This window comes from Bicyclus anynana, chromosome 4 (genome assembly GCF_947172395.1).
Source record: "Bicyclus anynana chromosome 4, ilBicAnyn1.1, whole genome shotgun sequence".
Lineage (NCBI taxonomy): Eukaryota > Metazoa > Arthropoda > Insecta > Lepidoptera > Nymphalidae > Bicyclus > Bicyclus anynana.
The window spans coordinates 19019239-19046207 of record NC_069086.1 but is presented as its reverse complement, the minus strand read 5'-3'; the positions used below and the strand labels follow the sequence as shown (position 1 = coordinate 19046207).

General features: G+C 40.7%; 2 protein-coding genes across 2 annotated transcripts in view; both read left to right on the top strand.

The window, feature by feature from the left end:
- LOC112049180 (uncharacterized) overlaps nucleotides 1-21965 on the top strand; it is a 47839-nt gene extending 25874 nt beyond the window's left edge. Inside the window, exons 4-7 of the mRNA XM_052881329.1 lie at nucleotides 11617-11790; nucleotides 12135-12300; nucleotides 16168-16284; nucleotides 16529-21965. Of these exons, the coding sequence (XP_052737289.1) occupies nucleotides 11617-11790; nucleotides 12135-12300; nucleotides 16168-16284; nucleotides 16529-16692 (621 nt within the window). The 3' untranslated portion in view covers nucleotides 16693-21965. The remainder of the gene's footprint in view (nucleotides 1-11616; nucleotides 11791-12134; nucleotides 12301-16167; nucleotides 16285-16528) is intronic.
- A 1874-nt stretch (nucleotides 21966-23839) lies between these two features.
- On the top strand, nucleotides 23840-26894 carry LOC112049174 (delta-1-pyrroline-5-carboxylate dehydrogenase, mitochondrial). Its single transcript, XM_024086971.2, has one exon. It carries the CDS (start codon nucleotides 24406-24408, stop codon nucleotides 26107-26109), a length of 1704 nt encoding a protein of 567 aa, XP_023942739.1. The 5' UTR covers nucleotides 23840-24405; the 3' UTR covers nucleotides 26110-26894.
- The last annotated feature ends 75 nt before the right edge of the window (nucleotides 26895-26969 follow it).

Here is a 26969-nt window from a genome sequence, read left to right as displayed (position 1 = left end):
CCCCTACCCTACCCCTACCCCTACCCTACCCCTACCCTACCTCTACCCTACTCCTACCCAACCCTACCCCTACCCTACCCTACCCTACCCCTACCCCGTTTTCTAATTATTATTAATATGAACTTTATACAATAACAATAATGCTCAAATTGACTACGTTTTAGTTACAAATCATTTGTATGTATAGTTTTTAATTAACAAATAAAATATAAGGGTTGATCGTAGAGGGGTGAAAATTTAGGGTTGTATGTATTTTTGTATGCTGTGTCATAAAAAAATAAAAACAAAAAATTTTGCCTAAAAAATAAAAAAAAAAATTTAGGGGTGGACTACCCTTAACATTTAGGGGTTTGAAAAATACATGTTGGCCGATTCTCAGACCTACTAAATATGCACAAAAAATTTCATCAAAATCGGTCGAGCCGTTTCGGAGGAGTTCAATGTCGAACTCCGCGACACGAGAATTTTATATATTAGATTATATGATGATGGTGATACTCGTACTAATTATTATCTTGAACAATTCTTAAAATGAACTCTTCCCAGCCCACTCGAGTACACCAAATCGAGCAATCCGTTTCTTCTACTAATGCGGCATTAAATGAAATTGTCATTTAGTTAAAGATTAGAAATTTCGGACTTATTGCTTGATCCGTTTACTTCTGAATTCTTCATGCGTCTTTGTTTATTGTATAATCAATTTGTCATTCTGATAATAACAAGTCTTTACGAGTCCAGTCTAGCAGAACAGACGTCTAAGTAATCAAATTATTACTGAATGTAATTAAAAAGTGATCATTTATTAAAATATGTTCTAAACGAACTGTTAAACATAAACATTATGTGAGCAATTGGTGAGCAATGGTCATTCCAAGTCCGCGGTTGATAATATTTCATATCAGCGTACTGCCGGGTGACGACGGTTTCATGAAAATTTATTTTCTTTTTATCGACGGGCTCATGTTATTAATTAATTTTGAATTGCATCCGATGTGATGCATCGTTGTTGTGATGAAAAAGGACGCGTTTAAACGTTAATGGAGAATTAACAGCTGTAATGTTTCGTTAACTCTGACAACGTTCACACTAACAGCAAATATTTACTTTTTAATTGTAATCGATGTGCGATAGGTTGCGACCCACATTATTTATGTTAATTAACGCACATAATTGGATGAGCGTGAAATTCGACGCGTCAGTGGAATTTATTATGATCGGTAGGTACATATTATAATTTGTTTCGTTTCGTACAAATATTGTTTATATGTATAGTGATAGCGCACACTTTACGTAACAAATAGGTTTTTGTGATTACATTCTCGTATTTACTGTATGAGGGCGGGTTACTAATTATAGGGGGATAATTAATCATATCGATCGTACCAGATCTTAAGCCGTCAATATCATTGGATTCCGTAATATTATTATCATTGTTGTTTTGTCTGTTTATTGTTCTTTATGATATTCATGAATACTTGTATTTTGATTGCGTTTAGATGAGGGAATACTTTAAGGTAGTTCTATACAAAAAAAAAAAAAATTACCTCCTAGTAAAATACTAATGAAATAAAATCAAAAAGGTCTCTCATACTCATCGCGTATCACAATAACATACATCGAATTTTGTCGAGCATCAATTCAGACGGTAGTGACACAAGCTGGTGCGAAACCATTGAAACTCTACAAGATTACGTAATTATATTATGAATATATGCTAACCGCGGTTGTGCGGATTGGGTCAATGACGCGAACCTCTCCTCCGTCGCTTGCGCTCCCTCGCTACCCCTTACTACCCCTCGCTACCCCCCGCTAGTGCTACCGCTAGCTCACCACACGTCACAGCGGATCTACAGCTCGGCTCACCATCATCTCACGTCATCCGTACAATTGGGAATACATTTTGACAACGTTGTTGACCCCTGACCCCATACTTTCTATGGCATTCGAGGTGACGGTCGGTTGTGTTATCATTATATTCGCTTTTAAAATTACTGTTCAGTTTTCAATCTCAGGTTTGACTTGGAAAATTTGCAATAACGACGGTATTTACATCCGAATGTGATAGTGTGAAAATGACCTCAGAAAAACGGACCCAAGGTCCTATTGTTTCCACAGTCCTGTCACATTAAACGAAGCTGTAGATACTGCTACCGGTGATTAGATAAGATTTTCTGATTACGCATCTGATTTGCATTCATAGGAGAGATTTGAACCTTGCTCCGAAAAAGTAACCTAAAAACTTACAATTATCAAAATTTACTGCGTACCACGACTGACTACCACCAATAAAAATACGTTTGAATAAATATAATTGATAATCATCAAGCAGGCTTGGAAATTAAACCAGATATCTCAACATCATGCAAAACGTAGTTTAATTAGTTGTAAATTATAATACAACTAGCTTACGCCCGCGACTTCGTCCGCGTAAAAATCGTTGTCAACTTTCAACCCCTATTTCACATTCTATTTTGCAAGTTTTATAACTTATACCTAATAAATAGTCCACTTATCATTTTACATTTACAAATGTACCTAGAAAAATTAAGGACTTTCCGTACAAACTTTCTACCCCTACTTCACCCATTTCTGATTTTGTTTTCGCGACAAAAAGTATCCTATTATCCTTCTACGTATTATGGTCTCAAATAGTCTTAAGTATCATTTGAATTCATTTTGTAGTTTCAGCGTGATGCCCGGTCAAAAAAAAGGCAAACAGACAGACAAAAAATAGAAAATAGGCTTCAGTATCGATCTCCTACCTCTACCCTACTCCAACCCTACCCGTACCCTAACTGTATCCTACCCCTACCCTACCCGTACCCTACCCTACCCCTAACCTAGGCATACACTCCCCTACCCTGCCCTACCCCACCCTACCCCTACCCTACCTTTACCCCTACCCTACCCTTACACAACCCCTATCCTACCTGTACCCTACCCTACCCTACCCTATACCTTCCCTACCTTACCCCTGCCCTTAGCAAAATCGGTCCAGCCCTATGAGCGTGGTGCGATGACAAAGGAAAATAGAGACTTCTATGCTAAAATTATAATATTTGGATCTACTGGACCGATTTGAAAGATTGTTTTACCAATAGAAAGCTACGTTATTTGCGAGTGTTATAGGCTATGTTTGATTCCCATATTCACACAGAAACGGGAACTACGTAATTGAAAGCGCGGGGCGTCATGTAGCAGAATTTCTGCGTCTTTTAGAAATTTTGTATTATCTCCGAAACTATTTAACTAATTAACATACTATAAAGGGCAAATCTTATCCCCATAATATCCTTGTGATTATTAAATAATTTATTTTGATAAGGATTTAAGTTAAGTAGCATAAATAATGACGCAAACCTAAGTATATAAAATTAATAATTTTTAAAACACAAAAGGTACTATATCTGCTAATATATAGAAGATAGATATATGGTGTCGCGGACTTTTTTGTAGAACTTTTAAAGATACATTAAACCTCCATACATTAATTTCAATTTTACACAATGGTTAAGGCAGCGCATGCGAATAAGTCTGCTTAAGAGGATTTTCGGTCCGACCTGCCTGACAAAAACTGTGTTAACTCGGCGAATATATATCATACTAATATAAAATATAGCCTATAGCAGTCCCCGATAATGTAGCATTCTACTGGTGAAAGAATTTTTGAAATCGGACCAGTAGTTCCGAAGATTACCCCATTTAAAAAATGTGACAAACTTACAAACTTTACCTCTTTATAATATTAGTATAGATAAAGTGGTTTGAAGTTTAAAAGCTCTCCTAAACGTCTTAATAGTATTTGCGAAGCCTTTCGCTTTGTTGAAAGATTAAACTGCAATTATTGAATTACATCAAGCAGGCGGTTGCATTAGACGTGGTCAGGGGTTGCGAGACAGGGCGGCCGGCCGAGCTCGTCGCAACCGCGCCGCGGCTGGGGGCGCTGTGACATATGAGAATGTGATCACATTGCGAAACTCATTATTTATAGTGCTCTACAAAATACCACCGAGAGTCTGGAGAGCCAGAGAGAATGAAATGTTGAAAGGTGAATTGATTTCTTTGATCAATTTGCATAAAGTAAAGTTACAATAACAAGATAATTGAATGAGTGGATGGAGAACAAAATTAATTGAGAAATCTTAAATCCGATTATAAAATTCTCTTTACAGATACTAATGCTTCCAAGGAATGAGATATACAATATACATACATACGTAGGCACGTTAGAATCATTACCGTCCGCAATCGAGTATGATTGCAAATGAGATTCAGGCACCAGAACTTCCAAAGCAGCTGTCGATTATACTATTGTCAATCGATACAAAAGTAGAATCATATGAAAATAAAAGGTAGGCGATCTATGATAATGACACATGCGTATATCAATGATGTCGGCAACCGACGGCATTCTAGTGAAGTGAGCCAGCGTCAGAGCAGTACGCTGTAGCTGCACTTTTACTGACCGTGACAGTTTCGCAACTACCGGTTCTAAATGCCACTTCGTTTTTGATGACGTTCTCACAAGTTTTAGCTGAAATCGAAGGTCGTCCAAATTTGAATATATGATAAAACTCGGCTCTCGGGTCGGGTCTGAGCCATTTTCGATATTACGTACCTACTTCGAGAAACGCATTTTGTACACTGAGATAGAGGTGGGATGGGTTATGCCATTTAAGATTGAAATTTTATTTAAAGTAACACATAATACTGATGAGTTTACATGATATTTTTACGTCGGGTTTTAATTAATCATAACCCTAACCATATTAGCCTTAACTCCCTTCTAGTTTTAATTCACTATAGTTTTATCACAAAGGTAAAATATCTCTAAATCTTTTACAAAGTGTTGAAACAGTGTCGATAAAAGTAATACCAACTGATTGATATGATTTTTTGTAATGAGCAACAAAAATAAGTTGATATAAATCAATAAGGAAATAGTTGAAGACATTCCGACGCTGCAAATGACTTCCGCGTCGACTGTGCGACAGTGATTCGATCAGCGAACGAGGCGCACAGCGCTCCGCCGCCAGTAATCCGGCTCTGTCCCGCTTGCGGAGACACAAATCTATAACCGTAAACCCCTAATCCTACACGTTACGTGATCCGATGCCCTGATTCCACGGAAAACTTACAATACTTTATTTCTAATTCTGGGACTAATGTGCTTGTTTCAGGCCAAAAGGTTTGATGGACAAATTCTTACGCGGTTTCTTGTAAAAGAATAGGTTTAGAAATCTTCCCCTAAAACCTATGGGATTTATACAGACTATGTATAGTGAAGATCTGATGAGCCAATCCTAAGATAACTGCTTCTTGCTATTATGCTCAATAAAATATTGGACATCAAAGGCACTATACATAATAATGATTTCATATTAAGATAATAAATAACCTGTCTCTACGTTTGTTTGAAAATTTATACTCCGGATATTCTTCTACTGAAACTTGTCGAATTCGATAGAACGGCAAACTTAAGTTTACTCTGATCGCGCTGACTTCGCAATGTACTAATACAAAATGCAATGTGTTAATGTTTCAATAAGTATCTGGCAATAGGCCATTAAGACTGAAGTACTTGTAAAGACAAATGTGTATAAATATTTAAAGTAGCTAAGCAGGCAGACGAATGGTGTTGAATACTGATAAAACTTTCAACGACTCAATTACGGAAGATCCCTAGATTAACAGGCGTTTAGAGTGACTTTAAGGAGATTGCAACAGAGGCGAAGGCCGGGCCCCGAGGGAAATTTATATCACAGCATAAGTTTAATTTGAAAACGGAAGACTTTCCAGCAGGTCCATACATATCTCTGCATCATAAGTGAGCACGGATAGACTTAGAATTTGAAACTACCCTAATACTGATTAATCTTCTATTTATCTTGCGCCGCTCTGATAGTCTGTTCTTGTTTCTTGTCCATCCATATAGGGTATGTCCCGTGTTTCAGGTTCGTTTCATTCGGCAAGTAAGCGTTGGACTATTACTTCACGTGGTTGTAAGTGACAGTGCTTGCCGACTTGATCTGAGTCAAATAGTATTTTATATTTGCAGGGAAAACGAGAATCTAATAAATAGCCAACAACGCCAAAAAGTTTTTCTTGGTATACGTATAAAAAAAACAAACAAAAACTTTTGATTAAGTCTCGCCAATTCGAAATGTGAAAGAAAGTCTTGGCGAAGTTTCTGTAGCTATAAATAATATATCGGCAACAATGCGATGTTGCTAATAGTTTGCACAAAGTTGTGGTTCAGAGGAAGTTATAGCGAATATGAACAACACGGGAAGTTTGGCAGTCGGCCTGAGGTCGGTGGCTACGAGGGGTGAGGAGTGATCCGCTGGAGCGGGCGCCGAGCACGTCGCGCCGCTCACGAGCGTCTCCGCCGCACTGTGCACGCACTCGCAATTAGTGCGTGCTGGAGTGCTAATGCATAGAAGCAGTGTATGTAATGTACTGAATTATTCTGTGGCATACCTGTGATACGTTGTCCTCTGCGAACGTTGACTTTGTTGGTTTGAGATTTGCTTCCTTGTCATCTTTTGTAGGGGAGCTCGGGATGCTAAATTTGCAGTAGTTAGAGCGTCATGGGGTCCGATTAGATTTGATTGATTAGATGATGAAAATATAAATGGTTATATACTTTTTTCGTTATCAGCGGTGGGAAAAAAAACTGCAGACTTTATATTTGATGAATTTTTCTTACTGGAATTATCAGAAAATATTAGTGATTATTATTGAGAAAATTCCCTTCAAAATAGGAAAAGTGAAGGAAAAACATCGTGAGGAAACCTGCATACCAGAGAATTTTCTTAATTTTCTGCGTGTGTGAAGTCTGCCAATCCGCATTGGGCCAGCGTGGTGGACTATTGGCCTAACCCCTCTCATTGACTCATGAGAGGAGACTCGAGCTTAGCAGTGAGAATATGGATTGATAATGATGATGATAATAGTCTCTTATGTTCAACTGCCGCGTTCGAGTAACTGCAAAAGTCCCCTCTTCGGCTCCCCTACTGTTAGCTCTCCAACTCAAATGTTAAAATTGCTTGTTTGTTGTGGCGTAGTTTCATCCCAGCGTTAGTTTATTCATTCAAAGTTTGAACATTCAAATATCTTGTCGCAGAAACAAAAGAATAATTTGGCGATCTTTATAACACCTCACATAGTTCTCTTACCAACCGTTATAGATTAATGAATGATTTTGAAGAAGAGCTTTTTAATTGAATTGTACTTTAACGACCACTCTAGACCGCTGATAACATACGGTCGTGGCCAGTGAGCAGTGAGCACTCCTGACGACGGTGAAGCGATCTAGCGTAACGTTTCGCATAACAATTAATCGTAAGCTTTACTTAGTTAAACTTCCTAATTAGCACGCCAATAAAACATAATGCTTATAAAAAAATTAACACAAGGATTTGCCATTCAAATTATTTATGGATCCTGTTGAATATAGACGAAATATAAAACCGATAAGATAAAGACCCCGTGGGGACTATCCTAAAGATTCAAAAGGAAACCCGACCTTCTGAAATATAAATCAGTCATTTGAGAACGTTGCCTCTTCAATTGCTATAACCTTTAACCCTCGACGCATGTAGGGAGGGTGAGTACTGAGTCTGTATATTTTATATATCACTTGTCCTTCTTTGTTTATCCCCCAACGCAAAAGTTATTAAGAGTTTATCGCCTGTATCTATCTATAACTTGTTGAATAATAGCTGTATGATTTCGAGCGGAGTTAAATAATAAATAGGTACATATTTCATTCGAATGTTTGCATCGTTGATTACAATATTGAATGGTAGTCATTTTTCAATTAATTTTCAGTTGGTACCGTTGTTAGCAGCACGTGTGAGGCGGCGCGGCAAGCATCACATATTTTAATCACTATTTGATTGCTTCACAGCGGCGCGCGACGCACTGTCGCCCTTACTTTTACAATACCGATGACATTTTCATTGTAAATGTACATGTTTAAAATGTTTCAAAAACCCACAAAACACGTTTTGGCTAGATTTATGACTTTGTGTCAGAAATTACTTCCAGCATTTTGCTATTTTCGGAAATTGGCTTATAATGGCCATCAATGGTAAAACTAATTTTCTACCAAAAACCCATTGATTGGTCCATCCGATTTCTAGAATTGCCACACACGTTTTTTCTTTTTTGTGATGAGCTACGACTCAAATGAATGAATGATAGGGAATATGCATTTACATTCCCCATAGCAGTAAAAATCGCTAGACCAAGATAATGTAGACTCAAGGAATTGTTTTATGAATTTTTATTTAGTAGCTTCTGCACTTCAACAGGGAACAACAACTTCTGCAGGGAGGCCAGATTGCGAAATGACTTCATGCTACCATTCGATATACACAATATAGTTATTGTAATAAATTATACGGCGTTAAGGAAGTTATCACCTAAATTGCTAGGCCCCTAAAACATTCGATAAACACACGCTATCATCAATAATTATTGAGACTCGAGGATTATCAGCTCGCAGTAATCCACGATAAAGCCCATCGCTCATCACACTGTGGCTCGAGGTGCGCACGGCAGTGAGTGACAGCTTCCTGAATTCCTCGTGATGGTTATAGAGAGGCATATTTTTCTGGTATCGGTGAGTTTTGTTTTAGTACAAAATATGTTTTAACTTCGAACTTCGTATCGTCGTGCGCTGTGTCACATAAGAGTAGTGCACAGATTTCTACTAACTAAAGCATTGAACAGAATGGCCTTTCAATGCTGCTGATAAAAAGGTATTTGTGGGTAAATTACTCTCTTCTATGCGTACCACTTCCTACTAATCCTTTATAACCCATATTGCAACTGCTTGGTGGGTTTAAGATCCATATCTCCTTTTCTATAAGGAGAAAGGCCTGGTTTCTCCTTATAGATCGTAAGACACGGGACTTTAAAATAAACTGGTAATAATGATGGTCATATTATATTTTTGATTGGCTTCTGCATTGCACGTAATTGTTTTTCAAAAATTCGATTGTGTAATGGTAATGGACAACCAGTCCTCGCCGTGATACACCGCGCACGCACACGCGCACGAGCGGGTGTGGCTACATGTGGTGCGTGTGTGCAGTGCGCGACGTCGACGGCTTATCTCGGCTATCAGTAACATAACACGCTCGACGATGTCTTAACACATATGACTAATTGTTTGCCGTTCGATTGCGATACTTTGCTTGTTTCCATTATACAACGGCCTTCATGAGCTATCTCTGTCAACGAGACACGAGGCGGGGGTGATGATGATAAACTACTTGCTTACATACACTTATGTAAGTTGTTGTCAGTTGGATGACTATGCGATGTTATTGTGTTGGTCTGTTGATGGCACTGTTATGTTTGAACTCGAACACCGTACAGCGGAATAATGCACCAAGTGGCGTGCACAAGGTTTTTACTAGTATGCACTATAAGTAAAATTTCCATAAAACCCTTGTCCAACTTTGTATTCTGTAGTACCTACAACATAGGTTTGTATTGAGTCCTAAGGTTAGGCAGTGCTTTTCTGCATCTATGAAGTGCAGACCAGTGAATGCACCGCAACCTTTAGGCAGTCTCCCTCGAGTCGACCAGTGGCGCACTGTACCGCGGTGAGCTCCGCGTTATTTCACTCTCCTTATCATTAACATTATCCTTATCACTATCATATTTACAAATATCAAACGAATTATCTTTACAGCAAATCTATACCTAATATACAATTTTATTTTAACCACGGAGCTTGGAGGTGTTTACAGTGTCAGAAGGAAGATTAGGAATTTTCACAAAATCTCCCTCGTGATAGATTTAATGTTGTAACCAAAAGGAATGTTTTCGAAATTCCACTTCCCTACGATGCCATTGAGGGTAGTCGACAGCAGAGCCACTGGAGGTGACCACTCGAGATAAGCGCACACCGGACAGTAGCTGCTGGAACATCGATATATTATTATCGATTATTATGTAACTAATATTATTGATATTGTGTGAGTATCGCAAGGTGATAATCATACTCTTAAGTTATTAATCCTCATAAATTCCTGCTTCCCGGAGGGGTCTAATAAGTTTAGAAGTCTTATGAAACACATTCCGCAGTATTCCAACTGACTGTCAGTGCCACACACTGAACACAATTGTATTGTAACCCTGCAAAAGGCCATCGCCTATGCTAGTAGATGTGGATAGTAGGTGATATCATGACGATTTTTCGGATGATAACTAAAAACAATGAAAAATATGAAAGGAAATGTCAACACTGCGGAGTAGACGACCCTAGCGCGCTCGCCTTTTCCCTTGAACTTGCGCGGGACCGGATTCCGTCGTAACTGCCGAGTACGAGTTGCAGTTCACGAGAAAAAGTGTATTTTCTCGTTCGTCCGTCGCATTTAGCTGCTGGCCGCGGGAACGGTACCGGCCTCGGGTTTTACTTGCGACGTACTTTTTTTTTTTAATCAAAAGCCTGAATTTGAAATCGGTGTAATTCTAAAGAAAATCTAGTCTACTGAGAATAAAATCTATTAATTTTCTTCTTAGTAGACTTTTCCTTTCGAACCGATAGTAGAGACAATACTAACGTTTCAAAAGTACTTGTAAAGAAAGTTTCATATATCTACTTGAAATAAAGCAACAAAGCCGAGTAATACAAATGAGACACATTGGCTGCTTATAATGAATAGCTGAACCTTTCAGATATACTTGAATAAGTATTAATAACATTAAAGAATAAACCGAGCGATTAGTGCGCTGGATATCACACCTCCGTAGCATCGCAACCTCCGATTTACTTGTACATTCGACCTCTAGGCGAGAGTGCCCGCGCGTCGGCGCCGGCACACAGTCGCCCGACTGCTGCATGCGTTGAATAATCGATGAGTGAAGATGTGACGTGAAATTGAGTAAAAGTTGCTCTTTATGTAACGGATCCGTTCATTGTCGTAATGCGTGTTTACGAGATCGTTGTTGACAATTCTCATTTGATTTGACTCTCAAGCGATGCTGCTCTACGTAGTAGTAGTGATGATTATAACCAACTTTTTTAGCCAGTCTAGCTAGTGTGTGATTTTGAGCTTCAACTTACACGCAATGCTTGAACATCGGAATCCTCAACAATGTAAGAGCTGTATGCTTTTAAAGAACCATTTAGGATATTTTTATTCGAGGACCAAATCCAAATTGCAGTTTTATAATTGCAAACTAAAACTAATGTACCTAGTAAAGTAAAGTATAGTATAGTTAAAAGCCTTACTTTTCCAATACTTTTGAAAAGTATGTCTGTCATCTCTTCTATTCCTTTCGTTTTGCATAGCTAATAGTAGTCTTAATATAGATAATAATTTTATCTATTGTACATGCAAAACTACTAAGCAGACATCATAACATTAAGGTTTAATAAAATGTATTTTCTGTGACGTAATCGTTTTCGCTTCGTTAGTTTAGCGATTAAGTAACATATTTGGCTAAACACCATCAATTCGTGGGTAAAGCTACGAAACAATTATCTCGTTTATATCTCGTAAACTTATGATTAGTGGATAGATGCGAGCTTAGGTAAACTTGACGAAGGATGACGGTGATAAGGTGTTAACGGAGCGCATTGGGTCCTTGCAGGCGGGAGAGTCGGGGGTGGTGGTGCTGCGCGCGGAGGCGCTGGCCAACTCGTCGGAGGAGGAGGACGAGCGCCCGCCCTCGCCCTGCAGCGTGCGCTTCGTCAACGACAACGTGCTCATCAACGGCCGCTCGTCGCTCGCGCCGCGCGCCATCGCGCCCGACCGCGCCGCCAGGGTGAGTCGCACGCCGCGCGCCATCGCGCCCGACCGCGCCGCCAGGGTGAGTCGCACGCCGCGCGCCATCGCGCCCGACCGCGCCGCCAGGGTGAGTCGCACGCCGCGCGCCATCGCGCCCGACCGCGCCGCCAGGGTGAGTCGCACGTGGGCTTATTGATGCGATTTGGTTGAAATTTGGACTGGAAATAAAACACATAGATTACATTTCATCAAATCAAAAACTGAATTCTACGCGAGTCCACTAGTTACTAATAAAATAAGCAACTCCTCAACTGTCAGCTCACGGTAGAGTGTAGTGTGTAGTGTAGTGCGTGTCACCAACTGTCGCGCCGTTGGTTCCAGCTGAAGCTGCAGTTCGACGACTCGCTGACGCGCACCTTCGAGTACCCGTCCGAGACGTCGCTGTGCGAGGACAGCCCCGTCGCGCCCGTCGCGCCCGTCGCCAACGGAGAGCTGCAGCTGTCGCAGAGCGCGTCGCTGGCGCCGCTGGCCGCCAACACTCACCTCGGTCAGTACGCGACATCGTCGCTAGCAAAGCGCCGTTGTATAATTGTTTCATTTTGAATAATTTAATTTTTACATCCAGAAATAATGCTTAGTTGAATTTGTGCAATGTTTTACGTTTTGATATTTAAAAGAATACGCACTAATTTTTAACCTATACTAAAATCTAATTCGATCTGAAATGTTTATCGACAAAGTAAGAAAGAAGGTATAAAAGCAGGCGTCCACAGATCTATATCGTACGTATCGGACGCATCGCATCGAACGGATTTTAGTATTCTCTGTACAGAAAGTCATACAAGTGAGTCCACCGATCCGCATCGTACGGATCGCATCGAACTGGTTCTATCTACCAAATTCAAAACCCGTTTGATGCGATGCGTCCGATACGTACGATGCGGATCTGTGGACTATTACCTACCTTCAATAAATCACTAGTCATTTTACACTTCATCATCATCTTCCATCATCACCATCATCATCATTAAGAGCCGATGAACGTTCACTGCTGGACATAGGGCTCTTGCACGAACTTCCAAACATAACAGTCTCGAGCCGCCAGCATCTAGCGGCTCCCTACAACCCGCTTGATGTCCTCGGTCCACTTAGTGGGGGGTCGAAATGAAGTGTAAATAATAATTTACACTTAATTTTAAATAACTTTTAAATAGCTTAGAACAATTAGATACAGTTAATATTTTTTGAATAATATTACTTATTATTATTCTTAAAAAATAATACATAAATAAAAAATAATTAGGTATGAAAAATTACATACGTTAATGACATTTTTACCTGCAATTTATTTGTTGATAAACTTTTCAAATCGAATTTGGCTTTAGTAGGTATAGGGTCGTTCATGTTTCATTAATAGTATAGAATTATAGATGTGTTTTATACATGTTTTACTATTAGTGTAAATGTATTTTATACAATAGTGTTATGAATTCGATTTAATCCAACATTGCCAACAGGGGACCTACCTAGTGTAAATGATAATTGTATATATTGCAAAACTATTTACTTTAGCACTTTAGTTACTACATAATTTAGTCTTACAAGGATTAGTACCTACCAGTATCACGTCATGAAAAAAATAGCGACAATAGTTATAAAATGAATAGGCACATTTTTAATGATAAAAGTATTTAACAAATAACATTCTACTCTACACTATGTGCTGCAAAGCTCTGGCTGGAAGATATTTCAGATCAAACCTGTTGGATACCATCCGACCTGTATACATTGAGCTTGCTTCATTGTTATGGCTTATTGAGCTTTATTATATGAGAGCCAGCTACACTGTTCAGCGCACTGTAAACAGTGATACGCGCCAGCTCGCAGTGAGTCACCGCTGTCAGGCGCGTGCCGACTGCGGCCAGCGGCGAGCTATCGGTAATGTGCTCAATTACGGCTGCTGTTGTTGTCTGTCGGCTTCGTTTGCTTTATTTGTATTGATTGCACACTAAGCAATTAACCATTGACACGATACTTCGGTTGATACTTGGCATATATTTAATTATAGTGTGAATGTAAAAAAATTCTAATGTAATAAACAAATTATTACATTAGAATTTTTTTTCGTAGAGTTCAATGTTTACTTTGTTTTTTTTTTACTTAACCAACTAAATCGAAAAGGGGAATAAAAAACTTGATGTACCTATTCGACGTATACCATTCATGACTCGATAGAGATGCCAACAGTTAGTTACATCCAAACGATTGTACTTGAATAATGTATGTGATGGGCACAGTAAGGTGATAAATAGTCACAGCAGAAGTTTACCACACCATAGAGTCTCCTACACTTGTAGCTCTAAATAGGGTACTTAACTCATATCAAATTTAATATAAACAGTATTAATTTCGTGTGTGTTTTCGTGATCATGGAATAAGGGTCCGAAATATATCGATATCTTTATCAATTAATAAAAGTAAGGAATTTCATAGAAAATTTAATTTAAAAATTATGGCTCGTGTTGTCAAAAAATATTGTCTCGAAAAATATGATATTTTTTTGTAACTTGTAGAACGATAATGAACAATTTGAGACCATTTAAAAAAGTGTTACCCAGTCTATTAGTGGTAAGATGTCCGTAATGTGCAAAGGCATGTTGGCGCTGCTGCCGCGGCGCGTGCTGCGCCTGGCGCGCGCTGAGGCCTTCGTGTGAGCGCCGAGCGGTGCGTGCGGTGCGTGCGTGCGGTGCGTGCGTGCGTGCGTGCGTGCGTGCGTGCGTGCGTGCGTGCGTGCGTGCGTGCGTGCGTGCGGTGTTGCGCGTCTACCTGCCGCCTCAGCCACTCCGAGCAAAAGCTTGAGCGTGCTAGTATCACTCGTTGGCTACATTACACCGTACATTTCAATCGCTCTACACAATCGATGTCAATTACCTACAACCAAGAGGACGCAAATTTCCCAGTCGGTGTGAAATGAGCGTAGGCTACTGCTCGTATTACTAATGTCTCTTATTACTGTTTTACTGTTGACTCTTCAGTGTGGCAGCTTCAATTGCAATTATAAATCTATGCTATATCCGTACACTAAACTAAATATATGACTAATATACCTATGCGACGTAAAAAACACCTAAACAGTTGTAAGTTAAGTTTGTACACCTTGCAAACTCGCATAGTATCTGTTTACGGGCACTTTCCGGTCCGAGTCGCGGAAAGTATTCAAAACAATTCTTTATTGTGCCAGGGTGTTTGTCAGTTAAATTAACATTATAAACATAACATTAAACTGAAGTAGAAATGATTAAGTAAGGCAGGCTTAATTACTAAATACGTTTGTAAATATTGATCAAGCTATCAGCAAAGTGTACAGCGACACAGTACAGTAGGTACTGTCGCAACACTATCGCGCACGCGCCGCGTGACCCCTGCGTAACATATCGCACGTGTCGCCGCGATCTGTTACGTAAACAATACGTGTCTGAAACTCATCGCTACAAACTTACTAAACGAATCAACACGCATTAAGAATGTATCGAAATATGCTCGACTTATTACAAAATTATTTGAGGTTCTATGTAGTTAGATATACACCGACCAATGCACGCGAATCGAATCGTCATCTACTTCATTCAGTGGATTTAAAGTCGAAAACTCCTCGTTTATGAACTTGCAACGCAACGCAAATTGGTACATTACATGTTGTTTATTCGCACTGTGTTGATGAGTCCAAATATGTTTTATAGTCCACTAGGAGATAGACTACGCTATTTGAACGTCTCGCTAAACTACAAGTTAAATTTTGGTTCTGATACGCACTTCACGTGTTATGCTTTACCTGCTTCCGTATAACCGATGATTTCTTTCTTTATAGAACGCTAATTTCTGAATACTTTGATCTATTGTGTCTCACATATCTTGTGCCGCACTTCAGCTATGCGGGTGATACTGAGACTGACAGTGTTGATCCCGTTGTGTACAAGCTAAGAGTTAGATATAAGAACGAGTACGCACGAACTGAATTTGCCGCTGCGGTAGTTTTTTAATGCCGAATAGTAAGTTGTGTAGAAGAAAATTAAACTGTTAAGTTAACAATTCGACTGAAATTTACATATTGTAAAATGTAGCAGTGTCAAACTATTTTGTGGCGGCAGGTTCAGTGTGCGTCCCGATTGAAGCGCATCACGTAAGCGGCAGGCGCACGAAATACCCAATAAATGTTGTTGAAATGTTGAAGGTTGACCAAAATACGCTACAGCCTCGCGCCTGCTCTGTCTGATGTGAGTGTTTCGTGCGCTGCTGATAGTGCGTGTGTGTGCTAGTCTCACAGTTATGCGTCTGTTCCCATTGTCGGACTGACGAGAGAGCAGACGCATGATGTAGTCGCCGCTAGTCGGTGCTGACGTGCTGTGTGTTGCAGCGTCCGCGTCGCTGGCGCGCTACACGCCGAGCAAGACGCGCGCCGACTCGTTCGCGCTCGGCATGGCGCGCCCCGCCGCCTGCTCCCCCGCCTGCTCCCCCGCCTGCTCCCCCGCCCGTGAGTACCACCACTTTTTGACTTTGAACCTTCTTCCTAAAACCAATCATCTATCAAAAAATCACGTTTAACCTGACAACCTACCGGGAATATAGTTAGTCTGATACACACGGTAAACTGAAATGCAACTTAAGTTTAGTTTTTACGTCAATTCAAGTCTCGAATGGGTGTTAAATAAATTATCTAATCCAATGATTGAAGAATTGAACTCCAATGACGAAAATATAACTGCGTTTGTTTTCAGAAGCCGAGCAGCCGGAGTGCGTCGTGAAAGAGAACGGCTCCGGCGCGGGCGCGGGCGCGGACGGCGAGGCGGAGGCGGAGGCGGGCGACGCGCGCCCGTGCGCCGCCGAGAGCGCGCGCTCGTGGAGCGAGGCGCGCACGCACGCCACCGACCTGCTGTTCTAGCACGTCCCCCGCGCGGTGCTTCCCCGACGTCACCGATGATTCCGAAATAGCTCCGATGCGCTTCGTTGCGAGTCTTTTGCGCTCGGAAACCGATTAGGTGTGCGTGAACTGCCATAACCGAGTTGATGCGCTTAAATATAAAGGTAGCAGGAGAACGAGGGACTAGAATGAGCCCAGACCAATTATTGAAGGACCAGTATCACACCCAAAGAATTGTCTGTCATTTGAAAACGATTTCACGAAAACGAGTTAAGATTTGAATTTAAATCGAACACGATTACAACTATGAAACATCGGTGTCATAGAGACAGATTTTATAATCGCATTAGATCGTTGATCACACTTTGATAGAAAAGTACCGTGTAGCGAGGTAGGTCTCTTACAATGATCGGTCTGAGGGACTGAGGTAGTGATTTTAATTGTCATCGCTGAGTATGCGTCACTCCCCGGTGAGGGCACTCTGTGAACTGCCGAGCTTGTACAAGCGGCCGCCGGGGGCGCTGTTCTTTCTTTAGTTTTGTCCTGAAGAGGAAGAGGTCCCAGATTCATTGATTTTGGGTGTCTCTGCTTTGTGCCTCCATTTAATTAGACCGAATATTAGGTACTAGAGACATAATCTAGTCGCTTCACTCGATCAGGCCCCGCGTAGGTCGCCGGCACGTGGATTCGGTCCAGGATGTTCTTTATCATTCCGTGTATTTATAGTAAACCATTCCGAGCGTATTTTTGACGTTATAATAATTATTCGTTAATATCTACATGACAATGATAAATTATAAGAATTTACCAAAAATATCGACTACTCGCTATTTGTAACTCTTAAAAATATAGTATTTTTGTAAACGATTTTTAAATGATGACTCTTTGTAGTAATTGATATAGCAATAGTGCGGGAGAGCACGGGACGAAACCTTGTTACACGACATTGTATAATAATTGCAAAAAGTAAACAATTCACCTCTTTCAATTCTTAATGCGTTATTATTGTGGTAACAACAGCTACACTGTTTAAAAAAACAAATTGTAAAGTATGGCACACTTACCGGTATCCAGTTTGACCTAATGCTATTTGAGTCCAGAGAAAGTTAAACTGTGTTTTGTCCCGTGGACTCCCGGCCTGTAGTGTTACTTAACTATTAATTAAGAAACTAATGAATGACATTCGTAATGCCAAAAGCATACAGTTGTTGTGCAACCTAAGTTAAGCTCTGCTCAATAATAGTTGACTCGGTAGCAACGCTCACAACTGAACAGTACTTAACGCTGACACTAAGGGAAAAATGAGACACTCATAGGGAAAAACTTTTACAAAATTATTTTGGAAGCCCTACTACTGTAGGTTTACCGTCAACAATCTAGGTATGTCAAACATAAAAGGAGTAACAATGACAATCTCGTTTATTCTACTGCTTCTCAGACAAATACTTATTTTGGTAAGACAATCCACTTTGATAACCTGATAATGCAATGTTAAATGTCTCCTGATAATATGTGTGTAACTTTTAAAGACATTTTACATACAAAGATCATCAGCATTTCAAAGCCATAAGACATTTGAATTTTGAATTGTTAAAATGTAACAATTCAGTCTGACAGATCTAATGTTTATAGGAGAGTCGAGTTTGACAGTTGTCAAAGTTCGCGTGTCAGTTCCGATGAGCCGCTCCTTTTTCCTCTGGCGTGTTGGCTTTAACATATTCCAGCTCGACTGATTAGTATAGCTTATTTAATTAATACTAAATTTTGATGTTGTATACAAACTGATGCTGACAAATATTGTGGTGTTTTATAATACTCCAAATGCTGTGCAGAAAGAGATGTTTGTACGCTCACAATTACAGAAACAAAATGATGCTGTTAGACTAACGTATGAGCATTTCCTTTCTGCACAACACAAAATATACATATTAATATTGAATGTAATATAATGATAATTGTATTTATATCGGTCATTCCTTAAAGTCCATTCCTAAATTATTGTATTTGTGAGATTTTTGGACGGTTTTTACACGTTTTATACTGAGTAATTAATGAACCATACTTATGAATTATCTTAATACTAAATATGAAATTATGTAATCGTGAAGGACGTAATAACGATTAGCATATCTCTGAACGGAGAACACAGACGGAGCTAGCGGATATAATGTATTGGTGTGCATTGTGAATGTCTCAATTTTGTAATTTCTTTGTTTTAGCTCCGTCTTTCTTTTCCTTTTGGTCAATTTACTACATAACCGATCAGTATGTACTATTTAGTGAGTAGTGATCATTATATTCGCTGGAACGGTGTGCAATTCTTACTGTATTATAAATATTGTAACTGTGCGTGCGTTGCTCGAAGCAAATATGTTAATGTTAATAGTATAGGGGCCGGTCGCCCGGTCGCGCGCATCGCATTTACAAAACGCTCACGAGCATTTACTTTAGTTCAAGTACGTCGTCGCGTCGCGCGCCGCCGCACGTGCGCCGCACTGCTGCCGATACTGTACCAAGTGCGGCGCACGTGCTGCCACAGGCCAGTCAACAAATATTAAACAGTGTCAAATACTGATACCGCGAATAAAAGTACGTGTGGTAGATCATTCGACTCGTCATGGCCTCTAGAAAAATGTGTAAAACTTTCAGACCTGCACATAAACAATTGCAAAAGTTATAAACGAATGAAGATTTTTAAAAATTAGGGTCTAGATTAATGGAAATTACTCCCAAAGATAAGATTTTTCATTTGTTTATAACTTTTGTTTATGTGCGGTTCCTAAATTTTTGCACATTTTTCTAGAGGCCATGACGAGTCAAATGCGCTACCACACGTATTTTTATTTCGCGGTATCAGTATTTAACACTGTTTAATATTTGTTCACTGGCCTGTAGATGCTATCGGTTTGTCAGTTGATCACCACTGCGATGGCAGCGCCCCAGCGTACAAGTGCAACTGTGAGTCCTGAGTGACAGCGTGTCGCGTCTATGGAATCCGGCGGACGAACGAACGAACTCTCAATAATTTAGTTGTTCCGACTGCGAGCGGACGCGGTAGCGTTTGTTTTTATGGTTGTTTCGTGCGCATACGCTCTCACTCAGGACGTACTGCGACACGTCGGCGGCGTACGTGTAGCGTAGGTTAGTATATGTAGCTGATTCGTTCAGGCACGCTTTGAGAGTGTCATATTATTTGTTTGTTTGTATGTATTGTACTGAAGCTGCGCCGCGCACCAGCGTCGCGGGGCGTGTGCAGCTCCTCGAGCGTATGACGACTGGCTGTCCGATGACTCGGCCGCTTACAGTAAAAGAAAGTCACCTATTTTGTAAATAACGAAGCTGTAGTGCACTGGTATGGTTTAAAACCGGGATGCAGTCGTGTCAGTCGGGCGTTGTGGGAGTTGTGTGGCATTTTCACTATTTATAATATCACTATAAATAGTCAAAATGCATCAACACACCTGACTAGCACGTCACTCGTGACTCAGAGCCATACAAAAATAGCTTTCCATGAGCGCTGTACTGTAAATCGGTTGCCAAAATTAAAATAATGAGACACTTAATGCTTCGCTGGCCGGAAGTTTTCAGTAAGAAGCATGGGATATTTTATTTTGTAATTCAATATATTACTTTCTTCTAATGTTTGCATAACTTGAAAGATATATTATAGTTTTGTGTATCCCGTATTGTGTATATATATAAATGTGAAACAATAAACTGCAGCACTGTGATTATTATTGTTGTCGTATACTGAATACTCGCCCAGCGCAACCTTAACCGACCATCGCTCGTAATTTATTGAAAGCTCGTAATTCGTCACGCTCGCAGTGCGGCCGCGCCCGCGCGCCGCCGGGTGCGGGCGGCGCACCCCTTGCCAATGCCTAGTTATATCGTATGTTAGTATGTTTGCATTACAAATATATGTCAATCGTACATTTATTATAAGCATTTTATTGGTGATTATTATTATTATAGTAAAATTATTGTACTGTATTCAATGTATACCGACAGTTCGCGCCGAACTTGACGACGTCCCGCCGCTCAGTGTGTGAGAGTCATCAACACTAGATGTGTAGCTCGTTACTCGTTACTCGTTGCTCCAGTGCAACCAGAGCAATCAATGCGTTGTAAAGCGCCGTTTTTACGTCGCAGCTTCGATTCAGAGACGACAAATCTGTGTACCGGCGAATATAGATATACTGAAATGTAATGTTTTTTTTTATATATCTAGAAGGTGATAGTTCGCCTGATGGTGAGTGAAGAACCGTCACCTGTAAACAGAGAACTACAAATTGTCGCCTCGTCGTCCTACAACCTGAAGCGGGAGAGTTAAAGCTCATATCGATGGTGCCTGTGGCTTCGGACACAATCGTACACAAACAGTGGTCTGTTCTATAGTCAAGAGGTCAGGACCACGTCGATACAGCGGCGCAGGGCGGTGGTGGTCACGTTCGGCGCGAGCTGTCACTAGTGTGTAGCGCAGGAGGAGGTTTACTTTGTACGAGCATTTAACATGTGAAATACTCCGGCTCCGCTCGTCACGGCGACGGGCCGACGCGTTTATTTAGTGTTTGAAACATTCAGTTATTGGTTCAAATGTTACGCATTGTTTTGGTACAAGTTTGTCACGAGTCCGCAGCGGCCGACGACGCCCGCGATTCTCTCTACTACGACGACAGTCGTTGAACAAATTATGTAATACGTTTAGTACCTATTGCTTGTTTGATGCGTCATTTGAAGCTAAAATAAAAGTAATTTTCCGCAACCGAGCGCTTATCTGTCTAAATATAGAAACTTCCTTGGAAGTGTCGCCACATTACACAGCGAACGAGTTGAGGCAGAAGGATAATGAATAAATTAACGTTCGTCAGTCGCGCTAAAACTCAAAACACTTTGGTACAATTTGAATAAATTCTTTAATTTGTTTGCACTGACATTTACTACTAATAATAAAATGGGTGTCCTAAAGTAATAGAGGATATCCGAAAAAAGTAATTGTATAGGAACCGATAATTCTACAACTATTTTTTTTTCGGTCGTTCTTTTGAGCGTAGCTACCTATTTCTATGTACCTTCGAGTAAATAAAACATAAATGATATTCAATTCTATCGAAATTTCGAATTTTAGCGTAGATAACGAACAGCAAATTCGTAGTTACGTTACCTAAATGACATTGAATTCATGAACCCCAATACACCTGTGAGTGTCGCGAGCGTCGTCGGAAGCGAGTCGTTACCGACAATCGCTGCGCGAGCGCCGCCGCCGGCGGACAATAAACGTGTACACAAACCTACACCGTTGTTTTACTGTATATCTGTCTCCCGACCTTACCCACGCTTCCGTTCATATTATACTTCGAGATACCAATGCTCTGTGCTCTACCTAGGTACAGTTAAGGGTTCATTTACACGAGCAGCAACTAACGGCAGTCAACGGCAGTCGTCGGTAGCAGTTGCCAGCTGCCGTGCTGGTCGTGCCGTGCTGCCGGCAACGTGCTGCTCGTGTAAATGGACACTAAGTAGGTATATGTGCGAGAGATCCGAGCTGGGATCTAACGTAACACGTCTTGTCTATACTAATATTATAAAGATGAAAGATTTGTTTGTTTGTATGTAATGAGTAGGCTCCGAAAGCCGAAACTACTGAACCGATTTGAAAAATTATTTCATTGTTAGCTACACTATCCCTGAATTATATTTTATTAACCTTTTTTTGAATTCGAAAGTTATCAAAATATATTGGACGACATGGTCGCGTAGTGGCCGCTCAACTCAAGGACGGCTGAAAAGTTTTGGGGAGGTCGCTTAGAACCAGGAGTCGGACATAGGATACTTAGGGTAAGGGTAGGGTAGGAGTAGGATATGATAAGAGTAGGGAATAAGTCAAAGCGAATCTTGAGGCACCACCAACAGCGCCAGAGTTTATCAAAGTGATTAAATAATATTAAAAATATTTATGATTCGGGATTGCGGTCGATGTACATGAAGCTTATACGTCGAAAGAGCTAGAGAGAGCATCGGATCTGTCCTGCAGTGAAACTGATAATGTATATTTACGAGTACTTATATTTCTAGTGATAAACTGGTTTTAGAACATCAAAAATTTTGGAACAATCACGACCGGATAAAATAATGACTAGTTTCCTAGGTAGGTACCTATTTTGTTTTCGAGTCACTAACTCGGTTGTTTTTTTTTGCATCACAGAAGAAATAATCTCAGAATAAAAATATTTTCTGTCGATATCCGCAAGCTAAAGTACTAGGTTTTAAATCAGTATTTTATTTCTCCCACCGCCTCTGAACGTGGTATTAAATTATTCTTCCATATAATTGTTATGTACTATGCTTGTATCGAATCGTAAATCTATGTGTACTATGAGTTATATGTGATAGGTCCTCGTGACGCTCGAGTAACATCATCATAGGCACACCTTTAACAAATACCTACCAATAATAATTTAACATTGAGTATACTTAAAAAAGTGATTTTAGAGGGAGTTTATTGGTTTTTAAATATGTTCTAGAACATAATATCGAACTCTCGATTGTCGATTCATGAATAAAAATTTAATTTTTAGTGTTTTTAACATTCTTTGTAGTCTGTTTCTATTCTGCCATCAATCTTTCTCATTCTCTGACACTTGACAGAATCGAATGACAATGACAATTGACAGAACGACTTATTTGACGTTTGAAGGTCGCTCTCGCTCAGGGTTCCCAACTTAGGGGTTTTCCCCCCAGATTTAGGGGGCAAATAAGTGAAATGGGATTTTTTTAGGGGTCTGAAATTTTTAGGGGTATTTTCAGGGATTTTTTGACTCTTTAATATTTTTAAATTGATGATAATTTTAATATTTCTTTCTTGGCCTAGCGACTTATAACGACATATAATACGTTATTCTACAACCACTCTAGGGCAATTGGAGGCAATTTTCATCGAATAAAAAAAATTGGTAAATTTATTCATTGTCAACATGTATGATTTCAAAAAATCTGAACATTCAGATAAAGACGTAGTATTTTGTCTGTATTAAATATAGACTTTTGAAACATATGACAGAATATTATTTCTAAATTATTATGAATTTATATTTTTTAGGGGGACAACTCAATAATTAAGGCGATTTTAGGGGTTTTGACACCAACTTTAGGGATAAATATTTTGAAGAGTTGGTAACACTGCTCTCGCTGTCGCAGGTCGCGGATTCTTCGTTCGGCTTCGTGTAGTTGGCGTATTTTTTTCTTCACATGTATGCCTTTTATCCGTTATTCTCGATTATTCTTTCCAATAAGATTTCGACGCATTCTGATAAGAAAATGATCTATCAATATAAAATCTATGCGAAGTGACTCCACTGAGATTTTGCCTCGCTCACGACATGCAACGTTTCATCTCTTTCACAGACGTCGCAAAAATCGAACATGCAATTCGTGTTCACTACAAAATGTGATTTGGTGAAGGTCATTTAATAATTCGTGCGTGTTTAGATCGTCGTTGCCAAACTCAAGTCTCCGCGAGTAGTTTTCCTCTCGTCGCGCCTCACGCCGCGCGGCTGCAGTCGGCGAGCGAGAACGCGAAGCGCGCACCCGTACATTTACGTAACAGCCTTCATTTGCTATTAGTTCTACTTCTATACTATAGGATTTCATCGATCTCGGACTCGCAATTGTCCCCGATTCAGATTCGAAACGAACGACGTGCTTCGCTCTGCACTGAAATAAACGAGTGACGAGATGATTTCTGCGATCTGCTCCCGGACGGCGCTGCGGGCGCGCTCGCTGGAGCGCTGCGCGTCGAGCGTCGTGGAGCTGCCGAAGTTCGACGACTTCGATGTGAAGAACGAGCCCGTGCTCGGCTACCGCGCCGGCAGCAGCGAGCGCGCCGAGCTGCAGAGCGAGCTCGAGCGCACCGCCGCCGTCACCGAGGAGGTGCCCATCGTCATCGGCGACCAGAACATCAAGGAGGGCGAGCCGCAGTACCAGGTGATGCCGCACGACCACGGCCGCAAGCTCGCCAAGTACTACTACGCGGGCGAGAAGACCATCCAGAAGGCGATCCAGGTGTCGGTGGAGGCGCAGCGGCGCTGGGACCGCACGCCGCTGGAGGAGCGCGTGCGCGTGTGGCATCGCGCCGCCGACCTCATGGCGGGCGAGCACCGCCAGCGCCTCAACGCCGCCACCATGCTGGGCCAGTCCAAGACCGCCGTGCAGGCGGAGATCGACTCCGCCGCCGAGCTCATCGACTTCATCCGCTTCAACGTCTTCTTCCTGAAGGAGAACGCCAAGTATCAGCCCATCTCCGAGGAGCCGGCCGTCACCAGGAACTCGCTGAGATTCCGCGGGCTGGACGGCTTCATCGCCGCCATCAGTCCATTCAACTTCACCGCCATCGGAGGCAACCTGGCGTACACGCCCGCGCTCATGGGCAACGGCGTGCTGTGGAAGCCCTCGGACACGGCGCTGCTCTCCAACTGGCGCATCTTCAACATCATGCGCGAGGCAGGCGTGCCGGCCGGCGTCGTCAACTTCGTGCCGGCCGACGGACCCACGTTCGGCCGCACCATCACCTCGTCGCCTTTCTTGGCCGGAGTCAACTTCACAGGGTCCGTGCCCACCTTTAACTGGCTGTGGAATGAGGTCGGCAAGAATCTCAGTCGCTACCGAAACTACCCTAGATTAATTGGAGAATGTGGGGGTAAAAACTATCACTTTGTCCATCCTTCGGCAGATGTCCAAACAGTTGTGACTTCTACAATTAGATCAGCTTTTGAATACTGTGGGCAAAAATGTTCAGCTTGCTCAAGAATGTATATACCGAGATCCCTTTATGAACCCATAAAGCAGGGTCTGTTGGAAGAGCGGTCCAAACTGAAAATCGGTGACCCCACAGACTTCAAAGTTTTCACAGGTGCTGTCATAGATGACAAAGCCTTCACTCGAATCACAACTTACATCAAAAATGCAAAGAACAATCCCAAAAACAAAATTCTGGGAGGTGGAGAATTTGACGGCAGCAAAGGCTACTTCGTGCAACCCACTATCATTGAGACTGCCGACCCACATGACAAGTTGATGATTGAAGAAATATTCGGGCCGGTGCTCACTATTTACGTGTATGGAGATAAGGATCTCAGCAAGGCATTAGATCTCGTTGGTACATCAACAAAGTTTGCATTAACTGGTGCAGTGTATGCATCTGATCGCAAGTTCCTAGACACAGCTCTCGAGGAGCTGAAGATGACAGCGGGTAACTTCTATATAAATGACAAGTCCACAGGCTCCGTGGTGGGGCAGCAGCCGTTCGGCGGCGGCCGCATGTCCGGCACCAACGACAAGGCGGGCGGGCCCAACTATGTCATGCGCTGGACCACGCCCCAGTCCATCAAGGAAACATTTGTCCCTCTCCGTGACATTGATTATCCGTACATGAGAGATTAAATTATGAGTGAGAGCATCTATAACGCTCATTACTAATATAAATAAATGATCAGTACAATAATAATAATAATTACTAATCAAGTTACACAAGCTTTCCAATGTAGGATTATTCTTGGAACCCTAAATTAAATTACTAGATAATAACAATAATATGTAATAATACAATTAGATTATTTATAATAATAATATGTAACTAAAGAACGAGTATCTCATATCAGTGTTTAAATGGAATAATTGTTTCAAAAACTTGCAATGGAGCAAGGTGAAGATAGCAAATCATTTAGATTCTAATTAATTGTTTCAATAATTAGATTATAATTATATTGTTATGCCTTACCAATCAATAATTCCTGTTAGAAGTAGATGCAGAGCAACAATTGTGATATATTTGATTGAAATGTAATTTATATAATTGTGTTATAATTAGTTGAATGTAGCTCGCTCACCAGCAGACAGCAGTCGCACTGGCTTATCTTAGTTTATACTATTTGCTTATGTTATCACTTATCAGTGAGAGTTGGCCTCCCACCATTATCAGCGGCCGTCCTCCGCTGCTCTCTTTAAACTTTAAATTAATGCATTTATGCAAATTAGGTACATGTCTAAACAGTCTACTGGTTGTAGTTTTTGTATATTTTGTTGATCTTCCTATTTAAGTAAATCTATTTCTTAACTAATTTCAAAGTTTTATTTACTAACTATTAAGTTCTTTGTATTATAGATAAGAAGATGTTATTTATTTTGTTTGCTTACAAATTTAAGTCAATAAAAATATTTCTGCTCAATCATGTTTAATATTATTATTTCCTTGAAATATTATGCTCTGATTAATTTTTAAAAAATATATTTCTGTTTAAATT